Consider the following 17,489-nt stretch of genomic DNA (forward strand, 5'->3'; position numbering starts at 1 on the left):
CTAGTGAAGGGGCTTCACTAGAGGGTATCTCGCTTACTCTTTAACGCTGACCACACACATCCCGCCGATTGAATAACCATGCTGACCCCATTTTTGATAATGCAGCATTCGCTGTTTCAATTCCAGGATGCTAAGCATTCCACTGCGACAGGATCACCTGCATCAAATGCGAGTGCATATTGCTGCCAATATGTTTATGTGACTACTGAGAGCTGCATCTAGTCCTAAAGGATGAGTGTGACCTTCCAGCTAGATGTTCTGGTCATACCGGGCTTGTACATTTAAAAGGCTCTGTAAGGAAGTTTATTACAAAAGTGACACAATTACATTAGTTGTGAGACCTCTTACACGACCTCATTCCTCTCACTGCTTCCTCGCATTCATTACATCCATGGCCTCGGCTTATGTTGATAACTTTATGGACTCGGCTTATATTAACTCTGCGCTGTTTGCGGGGCATTGAGAGTGTGGCAAGCTGCAGCCTTGAGTGGCATATGAATTAAGAATGCTGGACATTAACCAGGACCTTGAAAAATCTGTTTTATCTGTCAAGTCCTGACGAACTATAATCCGACCCTAGATCATATTTCGCACGTGGTCTGAATTGTTTGTGCTTTAGATGCGGGTAGTCCGAGTGGCTATGGCTAGTGCACTGCAGTGAAACACGTTGCTTTTCACGACCTTTACAGTTCAACATCTAGAAATGTGTAGCTGACCATCAGCACTTTAAACACTGTGGGAAACGAGGAAAACGTTGGTCTTGGGTGTCTCCTGATTGGTCGAGACAAGAAGTGAGAGTATACAAGGAAAATAATTGTACCCTTATAATGTTAACAGTATCCATTCTAGGTCCACATTTTTTGGCGTGTAAAAATTAAGGGGTCGGGGGGGGGGTTCAGTGGCGCAGTGGATAGCGCACTACACTATGAACCTGGCCCGCCAGAGTTCGATTCCCAGCTATGTGAACCAGCCCTGAATGCCAACCTCTTCACGAACCTACACTGACCATACAGTAAATTTAGCTGTGACGGTCCCACCTGAAGACGGAGACTTGTGTTGCCTCCGAAACGTCGTGATTTAATTGATTTATTTCCATTTATTATTATTATTATTATTATTTTATTTTGTTATTTCTTTAACCTACGTGACTTTACCCAAAAAACCTAAGAGTATGTATGAATCCTTGCAGTCACGAAAGCTTCAAATCTAGAACCTACACTGACCGTCACGGTGGAGTACGATAAAATCACTCCTATGACCAACGTGACATAAGGAGGTTCATCAATGAACATAGATTTGTAAGGCTCATGATGCATGATGAAATCTTAGTCATATATAATTAATTAATAGTGGTATATGTAAATCAAACACTTTTAACAAACGTAAACATACAAACAGTTATAAATAAAACAGTAAACATAAGAGAGGAAGAAAATGTTCAATTAATCCAAACACTGCTACATGACTTTTATTATAAGTAATTTCAGCAGAAGTGTAAAATCTGTCTGAAGGTGTTTGGATTTTGACAACATTTCTGAACAGAAGCTCGTGTTTCTCTATACCCACACTTGAATGCGTTTATTGTGCTTCATGGTAACATTGAAGTGTATCCCGAGACCTATTATGGACCACAAGCCTGCTGATGTTAAAGATCCCCGTGATTGTGGGCTGTGGTCCCAGACAAATAAATCACTCTCTTCCCTCACAATGCGTGACCTCCAAATTACACCTTATCCACATCTGCTATTCAGTTATACATACAGTTATTATACATTAAATACAATATTTAGTGTTATATGTGTGGTGATTTCCAAGGTTGCCCTAGGTCAATAAATATGAATATTGCGCAGCATTTGGCTTTCATCCAGACATGCATTCCAAATCCCTATAAGATTAAAATGCCCAGATACAAATTGAATACTCAAACACAGACAGAAATCTATAGTTTAGCCTTGAAGACTGAAGGGTAACCCCCATTAGCGAGCACATACTAATAATGCCAGCACAGAAACACGAGGGCATTGGTGTGTTCTAAAACATGCCCAGCCACCTTTGTCTTCCATTTAATGACATTTTCTTGGGTTTTCTTTCCCGCACTCCCGTGGGGCCTTCCTTCCAACTCCTCTTTCTCCACTCATTTCTGTCCTGGCCCATCATCGCCGCAGCCACGCCAGTCCTTCATATTCTGGTTCACCCCTTAGAACCAATCTCTCTCTGGGCCACGCTCTCAGTCTCCACCTCGGTGCTTCCAATGTGCAAAGGAGTTCCAGCCCCAGGTGAGTCTTGAACTCTGTCTTCATTACGTCTTCCACACAGCACATCACACATCTGGGAATCTCTCCGTTCGGGTGCCATGAACCCCCTTCTATCCGCCCCTTTTATTCTCTCCCCCCATCCTCTCCGAAACTTCCCACGACTCTTCGCCAATCCCATTCATGTCTCCCTCACGGTCTCCCAGCCGAAACCCTCATTTCAATTTAGTTTCCCCTGACCACCAATATGATTTTAATGTTCTCCACCCTCCAAAACCGATTGCATGCCCTCCGTCAGACCCGGCGAGTGGATATTTATCGTTCTTTCGTTTCTCAATCCGCTGTATATTTACCTGTTTATGCATTTCCTCAGAGGGATTGCCTCTCGGCATCCCTTACACATGTTTATCCCGTTTCCTATGCACGCGGCCTGTGATCCAGCATTGTGGCGGCAACAAGGGTTGGTGGATCAACGCACACACGTGGTGAAACTCCGTTCGCGTGGGCATTTAGGCGCTTTACCCTGGATTGGTAGAAGAATGTAGCACGGCAAAAATATGGACTCCACCCCCCTGTTCCATCTGCACGGGATCGAGAAATTCCCCCTTGCACGCATGATATTTCTATGGGTCCTGTATGTACATGTATGTTGCACTTCTTTCGCACCGTACAGAGCCAACCGTGCTCATCGTAGGTGATAATCAGGTGCTTCAGTTTCCTCCCACGTGTCAACCACACCTTAACAAACAGAGGGCCATAGAACTTGGGCAATTGTTTAGGCCAGCTCACCACGTGGCCGCCTTCCCGTTCTCTCTTCTTCAAGAGAATTAATACTATGCAGCGTGTTACGAATTGAAATGATTTTTAAGTCGTTGCCATCTGAGTCGACTTTTTGTGTCAGCTTGTCAGAGATGGATATCACTCTGGCCTTCTTCTTAATCGGTTCATTTCATCTTGGTCTTCCTGTCTAAACCTCATTTCTTGTAGACCAGGTTCAGATATATTTTTTTCCAGCCATATTATAGTCAATGTTTCCAAGACTTGCAGCGCTTCTTCCCTGCTTTTTGCACATCGCTCAATGCCATCGGCAAACAACGTGCACCAAAATGCTTCCTGTATTCTCCTTGTCAGGGTGTCTAGGACAGCTACAAAGAGGAAGGAGCTTAGTGGGGAGCCCTGATGCACTACGTCCTCCAATACTAAGTCTATCATGCTTCCACAAGTGATATTCATTAAGGCAATGCATCGGAAATTCACCAACTCTCAGACAAAGCAACTGCAACTGAATTTCGACTCGTTGCACGTCAATGGGGAGATGTGAAAGTCGACGAACAAGAGCTCTTCACAGTGACTCTTTCTCTGTCACACGTGCCTTTGTCTCGTATCACGTGGGTTTTATGGGAACTCCTTATTCTCACACACACTACCAGGTTCATTTGCACTTGGTATTCTATTATACTTCTCTTCCAGGTCCACAACGACCGGGTTAAGATCTTTTTTCTCGATTGAGAATATTTTCTCACGGACATTCGAGCCGCGAAGATGGCATCTGTTGTCGCCCTGTCTAGCACGAAGGCCTACTGCTGTTCTCAACTTTCTTTAGATCACCTTGTCCTAAGCTTATTGGGATGGCTTGTCAGTGGGGCCCCTAGATAGCTCGCATCCTCCTGGATGACTCTTTGTATCATGACGCATGATACATCAACATTGGTACTTTTTTTCTTCCAAATTCATATATGATTTATGTAATTGTGTCACATGACCCCTGCAGCTGGTAGTGGCACTGGCGGAGCCAGTGGGGGGGGGGGGGGCACATGCCCACCCCAATGGTCCGATCGAAATCCCTAATTTAAATCGGATCATTGGGGTTTATTAGTAATAAATCGGCATTTTGCGACCCCCACTGCCACTGTGTAGCATATTATTACGTGCCAGGGACTCTATGAGATGATAGGACAATCGTCTGAGTCCATAATTGGCAATAAGTAACGGCAAAGCAGTTATAAGTGACTCACAGAATTGTACGCAGTTGCGTATACAGTCCACACAACTTGCCTGAAGGCATTCACCTTCAGCGAGCGCCATCACACACGGTTCGAATTCAACCTTCAACCCTCGATCGATGGCTGCACCATCGCCGCACACTCGTCGAATAAAAATAAAGGGACAATTCCTTACTTACGAACAACTCCTATCATTTTTCATTGCTGGAGGGGTTGCCCCCCATCTACCTGAAAATCTTGGCTAGGCCATTGGGTAGTGGCTGCTATATTCAATGCAATCTTTTCTAAAAATATATATTTTTGAATCAAATTGTGACCCTGAATCGTGACAAATCAGGGAATTTCTGGGGGTGAGACTGAATTGTTTAACTTTTAATGTTTATACACTGCGCCAGGCATTTATTTTAGAGGGAGTCAACATACGGGAGGCTCATGTTGGAATCATGACCAGATTTCAAACCCGAGTTCACTGATGATGACGCAAACGCTTTTGTCAGCTTACTCGCCGCTCATGGAATTGTCCAAATTAAAACAGACACCTTAGGCATACAGAGCCCATTGGCCAGATGCTGTGTGCGGTAACGGCCATGGTGATTGATGCCTTGTTTCCATAAGGGCATCAATCTCCACGTTGCGATAATCGCTCGTGATAGCACTTTTACTCTAGAAGAGTCAGGCCCTACAGCACACAACCACACAGCAACCCGTCCTGGATGAAACCATCCCGATCCATTCCAAACACTGCACTGCTGGAGTTTTATATAAATACACACGTGTATAACTGCATTTTTTTCCTGTACCCATCCCAGAACAAGTCATGAAGTCACGGAGTTAACGACGAAACGAGCGGCATGTGCCAAGACTCTCACTTACAGTGAAGGAAAAAGTATTTGATCCCCTGCTGATTTTGTACGTTTTCCCACTGACAAAGAAATGATCAGTTTATAATTTTAATGGTAGGTTTATTTGAACAGTGAGAGACAGAATAACAACAAAATCCAGAAAAACGCATATCAAAAATGTTATAAATTGATTTGCATTTTAATGAGGGAAATAAGTATTTGACCCCCTCTCAATCAGAATTGAGTTTTTTTATTCTGTCTCTCACTGTTCAAATAAACCTACCATTAAAATTATAGACTGATCATTTCTTTGTCAGTGGGCAAATGTACAAAATCAGCAGGGGATCAAATACTTTTTTCCCTCACTGTAGGTCAGCTTCCCAGCCGTGTTCGCGTTAAAAATGTACACCGCAAAACAATAAAAAAACATAATGTTGCAAAAAAACCTGTGCAGCCAAACGCATTCCTCTGTTAAAGCCTGAGACTGTCCTGTTTTCAGAAAGGCTGTCCCCGAGTTTCAAGAGCATTTCTGAAAATGTGAGTTTTGTCCCAGTTTTAAATGCTGTATGTATGTTGAACTTCTGTCGCACCTTAAGTACGAATGTATGTTTAACAAAAATTTCGATTTAAAGCTTTCGTGACTGCAGGGATTCATCTTCTTGGTTCTTTAACTTCTTTTGCAGGGTACGTAGCGAACCACGCTAATTGTAGATGTGGGGGGAAGGACAACAAACTAATCACAAAAGCGTTCTAAATAATTGAGTTTTCAATATAGATGTAAAAGTGCAAAACTCAAGTGGTTTCCTAATGTTGGAAGGAAATCATGTTTTGACCTCATGCTCCATTCAAGATGCAGGCAGTGGGTGCGGGCCACCAGAGTAGTGGGCGGTGCCTATGAGAAGTAGGTGGAGCCAATGCCAGATAGAGTGTGGGCGGGGCTAGTGACTGAGTGGGTGTGGCAAAATAAAAGTGGGCGGGCTGTTGTCGCTCTATTTTCAACCCCCAACGACCAGTAATGGAAATGAATGGGGCTAAACGGATTGATCAACAGAGGCTGAGCCCACGAACCACCAATACTTCTAGATTTAAAGCTTTCGTGACTGCAAGGATTCATATTCTTAGGTTTTTTCGGTAAAGTCACGTAGGTAAAAAAATTTAAATTAATAAAAGTAAAATTAAAATAAAATGTATTAATTTTAATTTTTTACCTACGTGACTTTACCGAAAAAAACCTAAGAATACCACTAATACTTCTTGAGCGAAGTGACTCATTCGTCAATCGCAGAGCCATTCTTGGCCTCTTCCTGGGCCAGAGCCGAGTGGTCATGCGAACAAGGCTTAAGCAAGGAACGGTACAATTATCTTCTTCATGTGTTTTCAGCACTGCGTGTTTGGAATTGAACATTTATCCCCGAATAAGCTCCAGGCACGTGCTGTGAAACGTCAGACGTCACGCCGAACCACGTGAACACGCATCAGCGAGAGAGAGAGAGCTATACAGCACAACGGCGTGAACAGACGCGGTGGGGCCATACCTTGCTGCAGTGAGACACAGCAGCCCGAGTGGATGTACGCTGCGAAGGGACAGACCTCCCCCTATTCTTAGGTTTTTTCGGTAATGTCACGTAGGTAAAACATTAAAATTAATAAAAGTAAAATAAAATAAAAATCACGACGTTTCGGAGGCAACACAAGCTTCCGTCTTCAGGTAGACCCGTCACAGCCACGACAGCTGTATCAAGTAAATGAGAGATTACAAGAGCTACCACTCCGTATATATAATGGTTGGAGGGGAGAAGGGCCAAGTACAGCACACTTTTTATTAATATGGTAAGGTGAGGCTTAAGAGGCTAAGCCTTTGTAATGGAGAGGTACGGTTTGTGACTAAGCCTGGCCTAAATAACAATAGTGTGAAAAAAGAAACAACTAAACATGGTAAAACAAGCCTGGCTGTCTATCAATAACCTGTAATAGTTGTCTGTCAAATAAGATAGTCCAAATAAGTGTAGTTAAATCTTTTTTGCATGGTTAATCACATCTTTCCAATGATTACTCAGTTTGTAACCATCATCACGGTTGAAAACGTTGTGATTTTTATTTTATTTTACTTTTATTAATTTTAATGTTTTACCTACGTGACTTTACCGAAAAAGACCTCCCCCTGTCTCACTATCACTGAGCACACAGACGGGCAGACACCGGGCAGGGGTGCAAGCAAATAGTGAGTGAGGGCCTGGCACTGAAGTTTAGATTGGCGTCGCTAGAGCATGGTGGAACGTTATAATGGATGAGGTTATTTTGCAGTATATCTGAGCAATATGTTATAAGGGGCCGTCCATAAATGACGTCACGCACCTAGGGGGGGGGGGGGAGTCAGACATTTGTGACGATGTGTGACGAGGAGGGGGGTGGGTGAGAAATGTGACGTCACATCAAAATGCGCAACTTTAAATAAATATAGACAACACGTTCTACTTAATTAAATATACTTTTTTTATAAATGTTTTCTCCTACAACATCAGAGTGCAGCGCCACATTAAATACGCACTACAATGACAATAGTTTAAAGCGATTTTAGGCATGTTTTATATTTGGGGGGGGGGGGGGCAAAGCTTTGTGACGTCATATTTGACGGGGGTCTGACTTTTTGTGATGCCGTGTGACGAAGGGGGGGGGTCAAAAATCGTCCAAAATCACGTGACGTAATTTATGCACGCCCCCTAAGTAGATATTTTTTCTACGTTTCCGTATTTACATACATAAAAAAAAATATTCTACGTGATTATAAGCCTAAATGCAAATTTATTTACAGTACTCGACATTCACAAGACAACAAAAGCAACAAATGTAAAAAAAAAATGCACATTTGCATTCGGTGAACACAATGATAGCAGAGTACATTATACAAATGCATCGTCGTGAAGGTTTGGCGATATGCTACGCAAAGCCACTATGCTGCGCATGAAACAACGCTTTAGATTTGATTTCAGGATCAGTGATCCCCCGGTCTCAGTGGCGCTGGATCAGGGATTGCAGCGTGAGAAGGGGCACAATTCTATTGCCCCTTCAGGAGACCATTCTCCAAAAACAGAAGCTTTCACTCGCGTCATCGCAGTGGAGGTGCACGCCTGAAAGCACTCCATCAAAAACATACAACGTGTACTCCATGATACTTATGTAGGCTCACGGTCGGCTTTCAAAGTTGAGAGCCGTTCGATTTGGGACATAGAAGGCAGCGAGTCAGCTACAAAGAGGAGGGGAGCTAGGGAAGTCATGGAGCATATGACGTGCGGACTTTCAAGCCGACTGGGAGTTGTTTTGTTAATCATTAGATCACTGGGGCTTATCCACAGTCACACAAACCCCACCTGACGGGCAGGCTTACAATGTGCCAGACCACAATGTACTGGAACAAAGGAATGTATAGAAGGTTTTATTGCAAAGTTGTTTACTTCGGTATTTTTTGTTTGGGTCCATTCACATGCAGGAGTGCGGTTGATGGTAGAATGCAATGTTGTGGAGAGGCCTTCATCCAGCAATGGATAGGCAATGGCTGCTGGTGATGATTTACTTATACTCGAAAAATATGAAATGTATGATCCATAATGCAGGATATTTTTTTTTATCTATTTAAGGAACGAAACAGGAGGATTTCTCCACAAATCTGGCTGTCGCCTGATGATGCTCGTTGTATTTACTGGCGAAACGCCGTACTCAGGTTGTAAATGTTGTGGATGTACTCTACAACACACCGGTGTGCTGTACTAGTAACGAATTGGCGTGTTCTGTTTACGTGACAAACCTTACTAATTGGCTGTGTTGGGTGGTGGCGGGTTTAACGACACATTAATATTTACGCGATCTAACCTAAAAAAAATCGTGTTATGGATGATACTTTTGTACAGCATGGAATTAAACGTCGCTGGAAATATGTGGGTCGAAGGTCACGTGAGTCACTTCCGTTCGCATTGTGAAATACTTTTGAGCGCGATAATTATGAATGGTGTACGTAGGTGTGTGCCACGTCACGTGACTCACTCATCTTTTCGCACTGTGTGGGAGGATGAAAACCGCAGCGCGTACGTGACGGGTGGAGGCTGTTACAAAATTAGCATACTGTAATAAGCTTAATATAGTAAAATAATTAGCACTTTACTAAATATTGTTGCCCAAGGCTGCTGAATTCAAACCAAAGCACCCCCGTGTACAAAATGACATGACATTTGCTACTTTAAATGGGCTCTACAATATCAAATTCTAGTGCACCTCATTTCTTAAAGTTATTTAGCTGCAGCTTACTGCCTCGTGAATCAATATGCAACTCCATCAAATACAATGGCCATGTTATAACTGACTGTAATTACTTTGCTGTTTTATAATAAGGCGGATGAAATTGGTTTGCACCATCGAAGCTTATAATAGCCGACACACCAATTAGCGATCTCTGGCAGTGAGATGCAAATGAGATGCTATTAAATTGGAGCCACAACTACTCATCACCCCTAAGGAGGACGAGCACATAAAGTTTAACCCTTTTTTACTCCCAGCAACGGCACCACAGTGCAGCACCCAGACACTGCATTTGGAGGAGCTGGCATTTGAATTTAATTGATGAAATGTATTTTTTTTTTTTCGATTTAAAGCTTTCGTGACTACAGGGATTCATCTTCTTGGTTCTTTCGGTAAAGTCACGTAGAAGGGAAGCAACAAAATAACAAAAACAAAACGTAACAAAATAATATAATTCTCACGACGTTTCGGCCACAACGCAAGCAGGTGACCTGGGGACGGCTGCTTGCGTTGTGGCCGAAACGTCGTGAGAATTATATTATTTTGTTACGTTTTGTTTTTGTTATTTTGTTGCTTCCCTTCTACGTGACTTTACCGATAGAACCAAGAAGATTAAATGTATTTAACCATATGAGTGTGCATTGAGTTCCGTTGTCCGTTGGTATAATATGAATATAACTTAGAGCCTTTGTCGATCTACTCTTGGATGAATGCCTCCTTCCCCAGGATGCAAATAGTTGTTACTGTACAGTGTCTAGAGATGCTTTACGTCATGAGATGCCAAATCATTTTTTTTTACGACGCCATGTTGGCCATGGGATTCGCATGCCCATATTTCACCATGCTGGTCAGTGCAGATTGTTGAAGTAAGTGTTGGGTGGTGTTTGGGGGGGGGAGGTGGGGGCGGGGGTGGGGGTGAGGAGGTACAACACAGATTCGGATGACACTCATCACTGCTTGTAACGATGGCCTGGAATTAAACAAATGTAGGGCGCCAGGTCTGAAGTGTGTTGCGCGAACTACTGCACCACTCCCATGGGATGTATTCAGGATGAAGATGTACGCACTGTGTTGGGACGGGAAGGTCTTCCATTGGAGAAGTTCAGCCAAGTGAGCGATGGGAAGCGTAGGCCAGTCCTCATATCCAGGGCAGGCCTGGATCAAGCTTCTCTTGGCCATGCGATCCTGCGTCGCAATGCGCTGCCCACATGCAATAGTCAGATTTAATTCCACCATTCCATTCACCGAGGACCATTAAAATTTATAATGAACAGGTAGTGCCGTGCAAATAACAGGTGAGAGTTTCAAATTGCTTTTTATAGTTAATCAGAATCTTTATTTCTACTGGAGGAATCCAATGAGCTATGAAGCATCTTTTCGCAGATGTCCAGTTGGAGCTGGTCATAAAGTTACAACAACACACAATGAAAAAAACGCGATAGGAATGCAAAGTATAGGAATGTAAAATCACGAAAAAAATGTGGGTGTCAGCTTCAATTCTGTTGCAATTCATTGTGCCCATGTCTGATGTGGAACTGAGAGATATTGGCATGCATACATAAAGACAGGTTGACCTTCAAGTGTTTGTTCCACTGCATCGCACTCCAAAGCACAATTACCATCTCTCTCACAAGCCATTCTATAGATACCGTTCCTGCTAAATGTGTTTTCTGTGATGGACAGACAGGGCATCAGAGGTGTCTGTATCAAGGTTAATCTCTCGCCATTTGTAAATGTAGATCGTGTCCCATAATAACTAAATTCATCTCATTGTTCACTTTGAGCGACTGGGTGAGTGGCTCTAACTAACCATGTTTACGATTCTCTCGAGAAACAGAAGCTCTCTTCTCTCGGTTTCTCGTGAAATGTAACCTTTAATTCTCGGGTCATAATACAGGGTGCTTCGAAAATGTTTTAACACTTATATCGGGCGATCGTTCTTAATGTAAAAAGAGCGGATAATACACTGTAACATGATAACAAATGTGTATTAATAGCTTCAAAAAGTCAAAGAGTCTCCACTTGTTCGCAATCATTGTCAACACATTGCCTGGAATCTTCTCCAGATGGTCTCCAGAGCCCGGACGCACATTTATTCTGGTATTGTTGCAAAATTCTCGGAAGTGTAAAAAAATATTTGAGCACCCTGTATATCATGACATTATAGTTCCACTTGTTCGCCATTATCATGTAAATTATTTTGTCAAGGCGCTCTTCCCCCTCCAACCAAGCTTAAATATACGCTCCAAGCCTGGTGGTGTTTCATTCAGACGCTGTCTTTCCGACAGACCTGTTCTTCACCTGAGGACGGCTGCTTGCGTTGTGGCCGAAACGTCGTGAAAATGATTTTATTATGTTTTATTTCTATTATTTTATTATTTCCCTTCTACGTGACTTTACCGAAAGAACCAAGAAGATTATAGTTCCTGAACGGTTAGAATCACAACAGTTTGCAGTCAGGGAGAAATTGCACATAACTTAACTTTGAATTCTTATTAATTCCCATGTACATTGAATACAGAAGAAGCCCTTAATATAAATCTGATGTTAAAAAGGTAGGTGTTAACTTTCCATTTCATTGGATTACCATTGTGGTTACTTAAAGAGGTTATAATGCATTGGAAAATTAGACCACTAAACTCACACCAGATTGCATAACAGCAGTCAAGTGGCCATGAATTAAAAAAATGTTAAAAATATTTATTGGTTTCTTCGTTTCTAAAAAAAACAAAGTACCCTTCATTTCATGATGGTGAGCAGTGTCCTACATTTCCCGTGTGTTGTCAATCATCATTATTGAATTCGGTGTAAGACTCAAAGGACTTAGCAACTTCCAGGTGGCATTATTGCTTCCCAACAGTGATCAAAGAGTTTTTTTATTCCACTAAGCCAGTAGAAGTAACTAAAAATGGCAATCAAATAAGCTGTACAAGGATAGATTTATCTTCCAAATTGAGACTCCACATACATTAATTTCGTTATTTTTACTTAAATTGATTGGCACAAAGAGTGGCCATTCATTTGTGCATGGTGTAAGTTATCAGAACTCTGCTGTGTGTTATTTAAGTTATAAAAAAAACATTTGTAATAGATGTATATTCTACCAAGGCCAGATTTACATCTTGATGACACAGCCGTTGCATATCAGCTTGGCAATAAGCACCATTGTTGGTGTTGGCAGTATTGATAGTATTGATAAAGTATTAATACAGTATTGATATATATAAACGAAATAGTTTTGTTTTCTGAGAGGGATAATAAATACGTTTTAATTTGATAACAGTTTTAATTGTTTAAATAGATACATTTTTGCCAAAGATTACACCAATCCAATGGAACCTCTTGAGCCTTACTTGGTAAAATAAATATACAGTAATTTTAGTTTTTAGTAGAACATCGGTATTCGAGAGAGAAGCCTGGTAGATGATAGCGAGATTCACAATCCGCCCGTGCCCCCGTGGATAATATGGAACTTCTTCAGGAACACCGTTAAATTTCTGAAATAGGTCCGAGGATGTGAAGTCAGATATCGGACAACTTGCCAAACAGCACCCAGCATTAACCCACAAACACGTCGGAGAGATAAAAGTCAACGTATGAACGTGTGTACATTTTTTTGCACGTACTAAATATATAAATTATGTACGGGTAGATGACACATTTCTTAAATTCGAGAGAGGATCCCGAATCTGAATGTTGATTGCCCGTGCTGTGTGATCTATTACACGATAATTAGGTGGCGTGCAAAAATCGTCATTGCAGAGATGACAGTTTTTCTTGATTAGATGTCTCGTGTTTTAAAGGGATAGCGAGACAAAGTTGTAAATCACTTATGACACGTGATGGAAAATAATTTGAATGAGCTGTGCTTCTGTGACCGTTAAATTAATAAAATTTTGAAAACGTGCAAATTGAATTTTAAGCGTAATGGTTTGGATTCGCCTCAGCTTTGACCCATTTTTTATTATTAGAAATTATTTTGAGTTACATTTGGAAATTGTGCATCGTGTCTGGTATGCGACGCGTGTTTTTATGCATATCCATTGCATGGGGGTGGGAGCGGTGGCGCAGTTGTTAGTGAGCTGCGCTATGAACCAGCTGACCTGTGTTCCATTCCAAGCCACGGCTAAAGCCAATACCGAGTCATCAGAACCAGTCCTGCCCTAACCCCCTCACCACTTCACGAACCCGCACTGACCAGCACCGGTGAAGTATGGTTTAAAAATAATCTCCATGACTGACACAGCATTTGGCCGAATCTTTTTCGCTGGCCAAAGATCTTGGGATGACGTTCGAGTACCCACACTTTACCCCACCGCGTGTGACCTGTCGATTGACGAATTGCAGCGGATCAATTTACTATGCTGGACAGACAAGAGGCAATGTAGGAGCGGGGTTAAAATTCACCATTGTTTTAACTCGTACAGTGGGGGGATAACACCGGCGACCTCCAGATATTACACCATGGTAGTGTAGTGGTGATAACTACTCGCTGTTCGCAAGCTGTGAGAGAGCGGATCGTTAACAAGGTTTTCCCGCTCAATCAAACGGTCAGGGTCAAATGGGGTGAGGTAGGATCCAAACGCCAGATTGGGAAGGACCAATCGGAGTGTTCCACAAGGTGGCCGGGGATTGGACAACCCGGCCACGAACAGGTATAAAAGCCAGAGCGCTGAGAGCTCTTGGCCAGTTCTGCTACACGAAGACCCAAGTCGGCCGAAGACATCTAGGACCCTGGACCAAGCCCTCCAGCCCTTGTCAGGGCTAGGGCTCAGAGTAACCAGTGGTCGGGGAGAGATCCCCTAGGTCCAGCCAGAGGACTCTGGGATAGCAGGGAGATTAGATAGCCTGCAAGGTCCGCAGGCTGTACCTCCTCAGGGTAACGGGTGAGGTGACCGTATACCCCTTCGTGTGATAGGGATTGTGTATTAAGACAATAAACTGTGTGTGCCACAAAGAAGTTTAGAAGTCCGTCCTTTACAACACTACAGTAGCATCCATTCATATGCTTCATACATCCAAAACGCACGCGCCCGTGTGTACGTGCGAGAGTTGCACCTCCCGCACGCTGACGAATTCGCTGACAGACACCCGCATCAGCTCACACGGCGACTCGGTGGTGACGCTCCACACGCGGCAGTCGGACAGGCCAGCATCCCTCCACTCGGGCGAGCTGCACTCCAGCGAGCCAAAATACTCGCCCTGACCCATCTGCATAAGAGAACAAACGAGCGGGCGAGCGAAAAAGCTCGCCAAACGTCCGGCTGGCACCCGCGCAAGAAATCCCCGAGCCAACAAAAAAACATTTACAAAGCTGCATCAGCCAGGCTCGAATAAACATTATCATCAAGCAACCTGCTGCCTGTGTCTTCGCGGTTGTGCTGCTCTCCGATGTGTTTTCGGGTCGTGCAGCGTGATATTCCGCCCGGTTTATGACGTTTTCTGCTCCACATGGCTTGAAACTTCTTCAGGGCTTCTTGAAGGCCTTCTGTACCTGAAGAAGCTGTTGCCAGCAATTCCTGGAGCCAATTGACCAACATCGTGCCGAGCAACACGGGATATCAGCCGAATTCACACCAGAGAGATATTCTCGTGAAAACACCTGGCCATGCCGCAGCATGCAGCAAACACAAAGTTTGGAGAGTCAGTGAAGGTCACGTGTGTGTGGACGCTATTGTGGGGATCGCAAGCACCACACGAAATCTGCCAGTGGCATCTGTTCATGTGATATTTCCCAGGACAATAGCCTTAGATTTGCCTCTGCAAAGAAGATATATTAATTTTTAAGAAAGCAAAATACTTAGAAAAATCCAATAAAAAGTGAATTTTTATTTTTGCTGTAATTATAACGTGAAAAATGTTACTAAATAAATGGTTTCTAACGTGTTGGCCTCATTTAGTTCCTGATATGGTTTATGTGGGGGAAAAGTAATAGCTTGCATTCTATGTTATTTCAACTTCTTCGTTTTTTGTTTGTATGAAACGTAAAAGATGGTGCAGCAGTTAGACATACCAACATTCCACCCACACAGAGATCACTTTTTTTTTTCTTCTTGGTTCTTTCGGTAAAGTCACGTAGAAGGGAAGTAGTAAAATAAAAAAAGCTTTAAATCGAAAAAAGAGATCACTTTGTTAGCTTTTGTAAGCATTAATGCGCACACAATACCTGGCCAAGGTAACAAAACAGTTAGAACATTATTAAATTAACCTTTGATAATTTCAAATGTTTTATATAAAAGTATAATTTCACTACAATTTTTTTTTACGTGTTTCACAATCCCGTCACTCGTGCAATAAGCCAACATTATTTGGCGCATACAACATTCAACGGTGGACTCTTGCGATGCAGAAAATAAACAGTGATCTGATATGGTATTAGGCTCCTAAGCAATACAGCTACCCCAGGGAGGTTGACGGGTACATTCATGGCTACCTTGAGCACATTGTGAAATGGAATTCTTTAGCTCACGACCATCTGCTTCAGAGTATTTTACTGCCTCTATTTCCTTTCTGAAAACAACATTATTTGCAGCCATTTGATGTCAACCTTTTTCAACTCAGTGATGTTAACACAAATAATTATTATCCAACTATATTCTTGGATAGTCCTGTAAACGAGACAAAACAAAGACGAGCAGACACATATACACACACACAGAGAGAGAGAAACATGGAGACATGGATCAGCTGCCACACATTGAGACTTGCATTACAGGCATACAAAACGTTACAGCAAGCAAAAAACAACTATTACAGGTTATTGATAGACAGCCAGGCTTGTTTGACCATGTTTAGTTGTTTATTTTTTCACACTATTGTTATGTAGGCCAGGCTTAGTCACAAACCGTACCTCTCCATAACAAAGACTCAGCCTCTTAAGCCTCACCTTACCATATTAATAAAAAGTGTGCCGTACTTGGCCCTTCCCCCCTCTCCAACCATTATATATACGGAGTGGTAGCTCTTGTAATCTCTCATTTACTTGATACAGCTGTCGTGGCTGTGACGGTTCCACCTGAAGACGGAAGCTTGTGTTGCCTCCGAAACGTCGTGATTTTTATTTTATTTTACTTTTATTAATTTAAATGTTTTACCTACGTGACTTTACCGATAAAAAACCTAAGAAAATGTGTGAAGGTTGAAGACACATCACACGTTCTTAGGTGTGAGATACTGTGGCACAGCATGATTCCCACTCACGACCAACACGAGTGACGATTATCTGATTTGGTTACTGAGCCTCTCCCTAGGTCGACTCAGCCTCAAATGAGTACCTGGTGCGGTGTGTAAACATCGCCACTGGGGAGTCAAATGCGGTCGGGCGTGGTGCTGGCCACCCACCCCCTCGTGTGCCGTGCCGACCTTCATAGGCGCTGCTCGCTAACAGCGCTTGCCCCTACAGTCTGTTACAGGCTATAGGGATGATCGTTGCCGTTATAGCACGGCCACACCACGTTGCATATGATGATGTAACATCGAATATTTCAAAGGTGAAAAATGTTTTCCCACGATTTGCCTGGTAGCAAAATGAACCAGACCGCTGCTGAGACGACACTCCTTGACGCACGTACGTGCGGCTTGTGTCTGGGAAAACGAAACGAGAGTTTCCCACAGCTTCGTGCCGTCTTTTTTTTGACACATAAATGTGGCATAAAGTAACGGGGTTTTCTTCGTTTGAAAGCTCGGCAGTTGTTGATCACAGCGAAAGAAGACGGATGCACTGTTGGCAAGCAGCCCACAATAATCCTCCAGCTGGACACACAAACGATATATTTTTAAATGTATATACTCGGTGACAAAGCGAGCACAAACAGTGGGTCGCCAGAGGGAGGTTTTGTATATTACCTTAAATGTCCACCATTCTATATATTGCATATTCTATTCCACAGGGTGATCCATGTGTATGTACCCCACAAGAATAATAGGGAGAAATGAGAAAACAACATATTAGTACAAAGCTCCTACATGTCTCGCACCAATCTGGATGCAACTGTTACATCTTTTAACACCCTCCTCTTCAAGATGCGCAGCTATTGCGCTCACAACATCCAATCGTTGGGGGAGAGTCGTGCCGAGCAACCATTACATCGTATAATACATTT

General features: G+C 42.8%; 1 protein-coding gene across 1 annotated transcript in view; it reads right to left on the reverse strand.

The window, feature by feature from the left end:
- Nucleotides 1-17,489, reverse strand: part of CNBD1 (cyclic nucleotide binding domain containing 1) — a 162,385-nt gene that overhangs the window by 78,579 nt on the left and 66,317 nt on the right. The window contains exons 5-6 of the mRNA XM_078864231.1: nucleotides 14,446-14,598; nucleotides 10,455-10,587 (exon numbers count right to left, since the gene is read on the reverse strand). Coding sequence (XP_078720357.1) covers nucleotides 10,455-10,587; nucleotides 14,446-14,598 — 286 coding nt within the window. The remainder of the gene's footprint in view (nucleotides 1-10,454; nucleotides 10,588-14,445; nucleotides 14,599-17,489) is intronic.

This window comes from Lampetra fluviatilis, chromosome 17 (genome assembly GCF_964198595.1).
Source record: "Lampetra fluviatilis chromosome 17, kcLamFluv1.1, whole genome shotgun sequence".
Taxonomy (NCBI): domain Eukaryota; kingdom Metazoa; phylum Chordata; class Hyperoartia; order Petromyzontiformes; family Petromyzontidae; genus Lampetra; species Lampetra fluviatilis.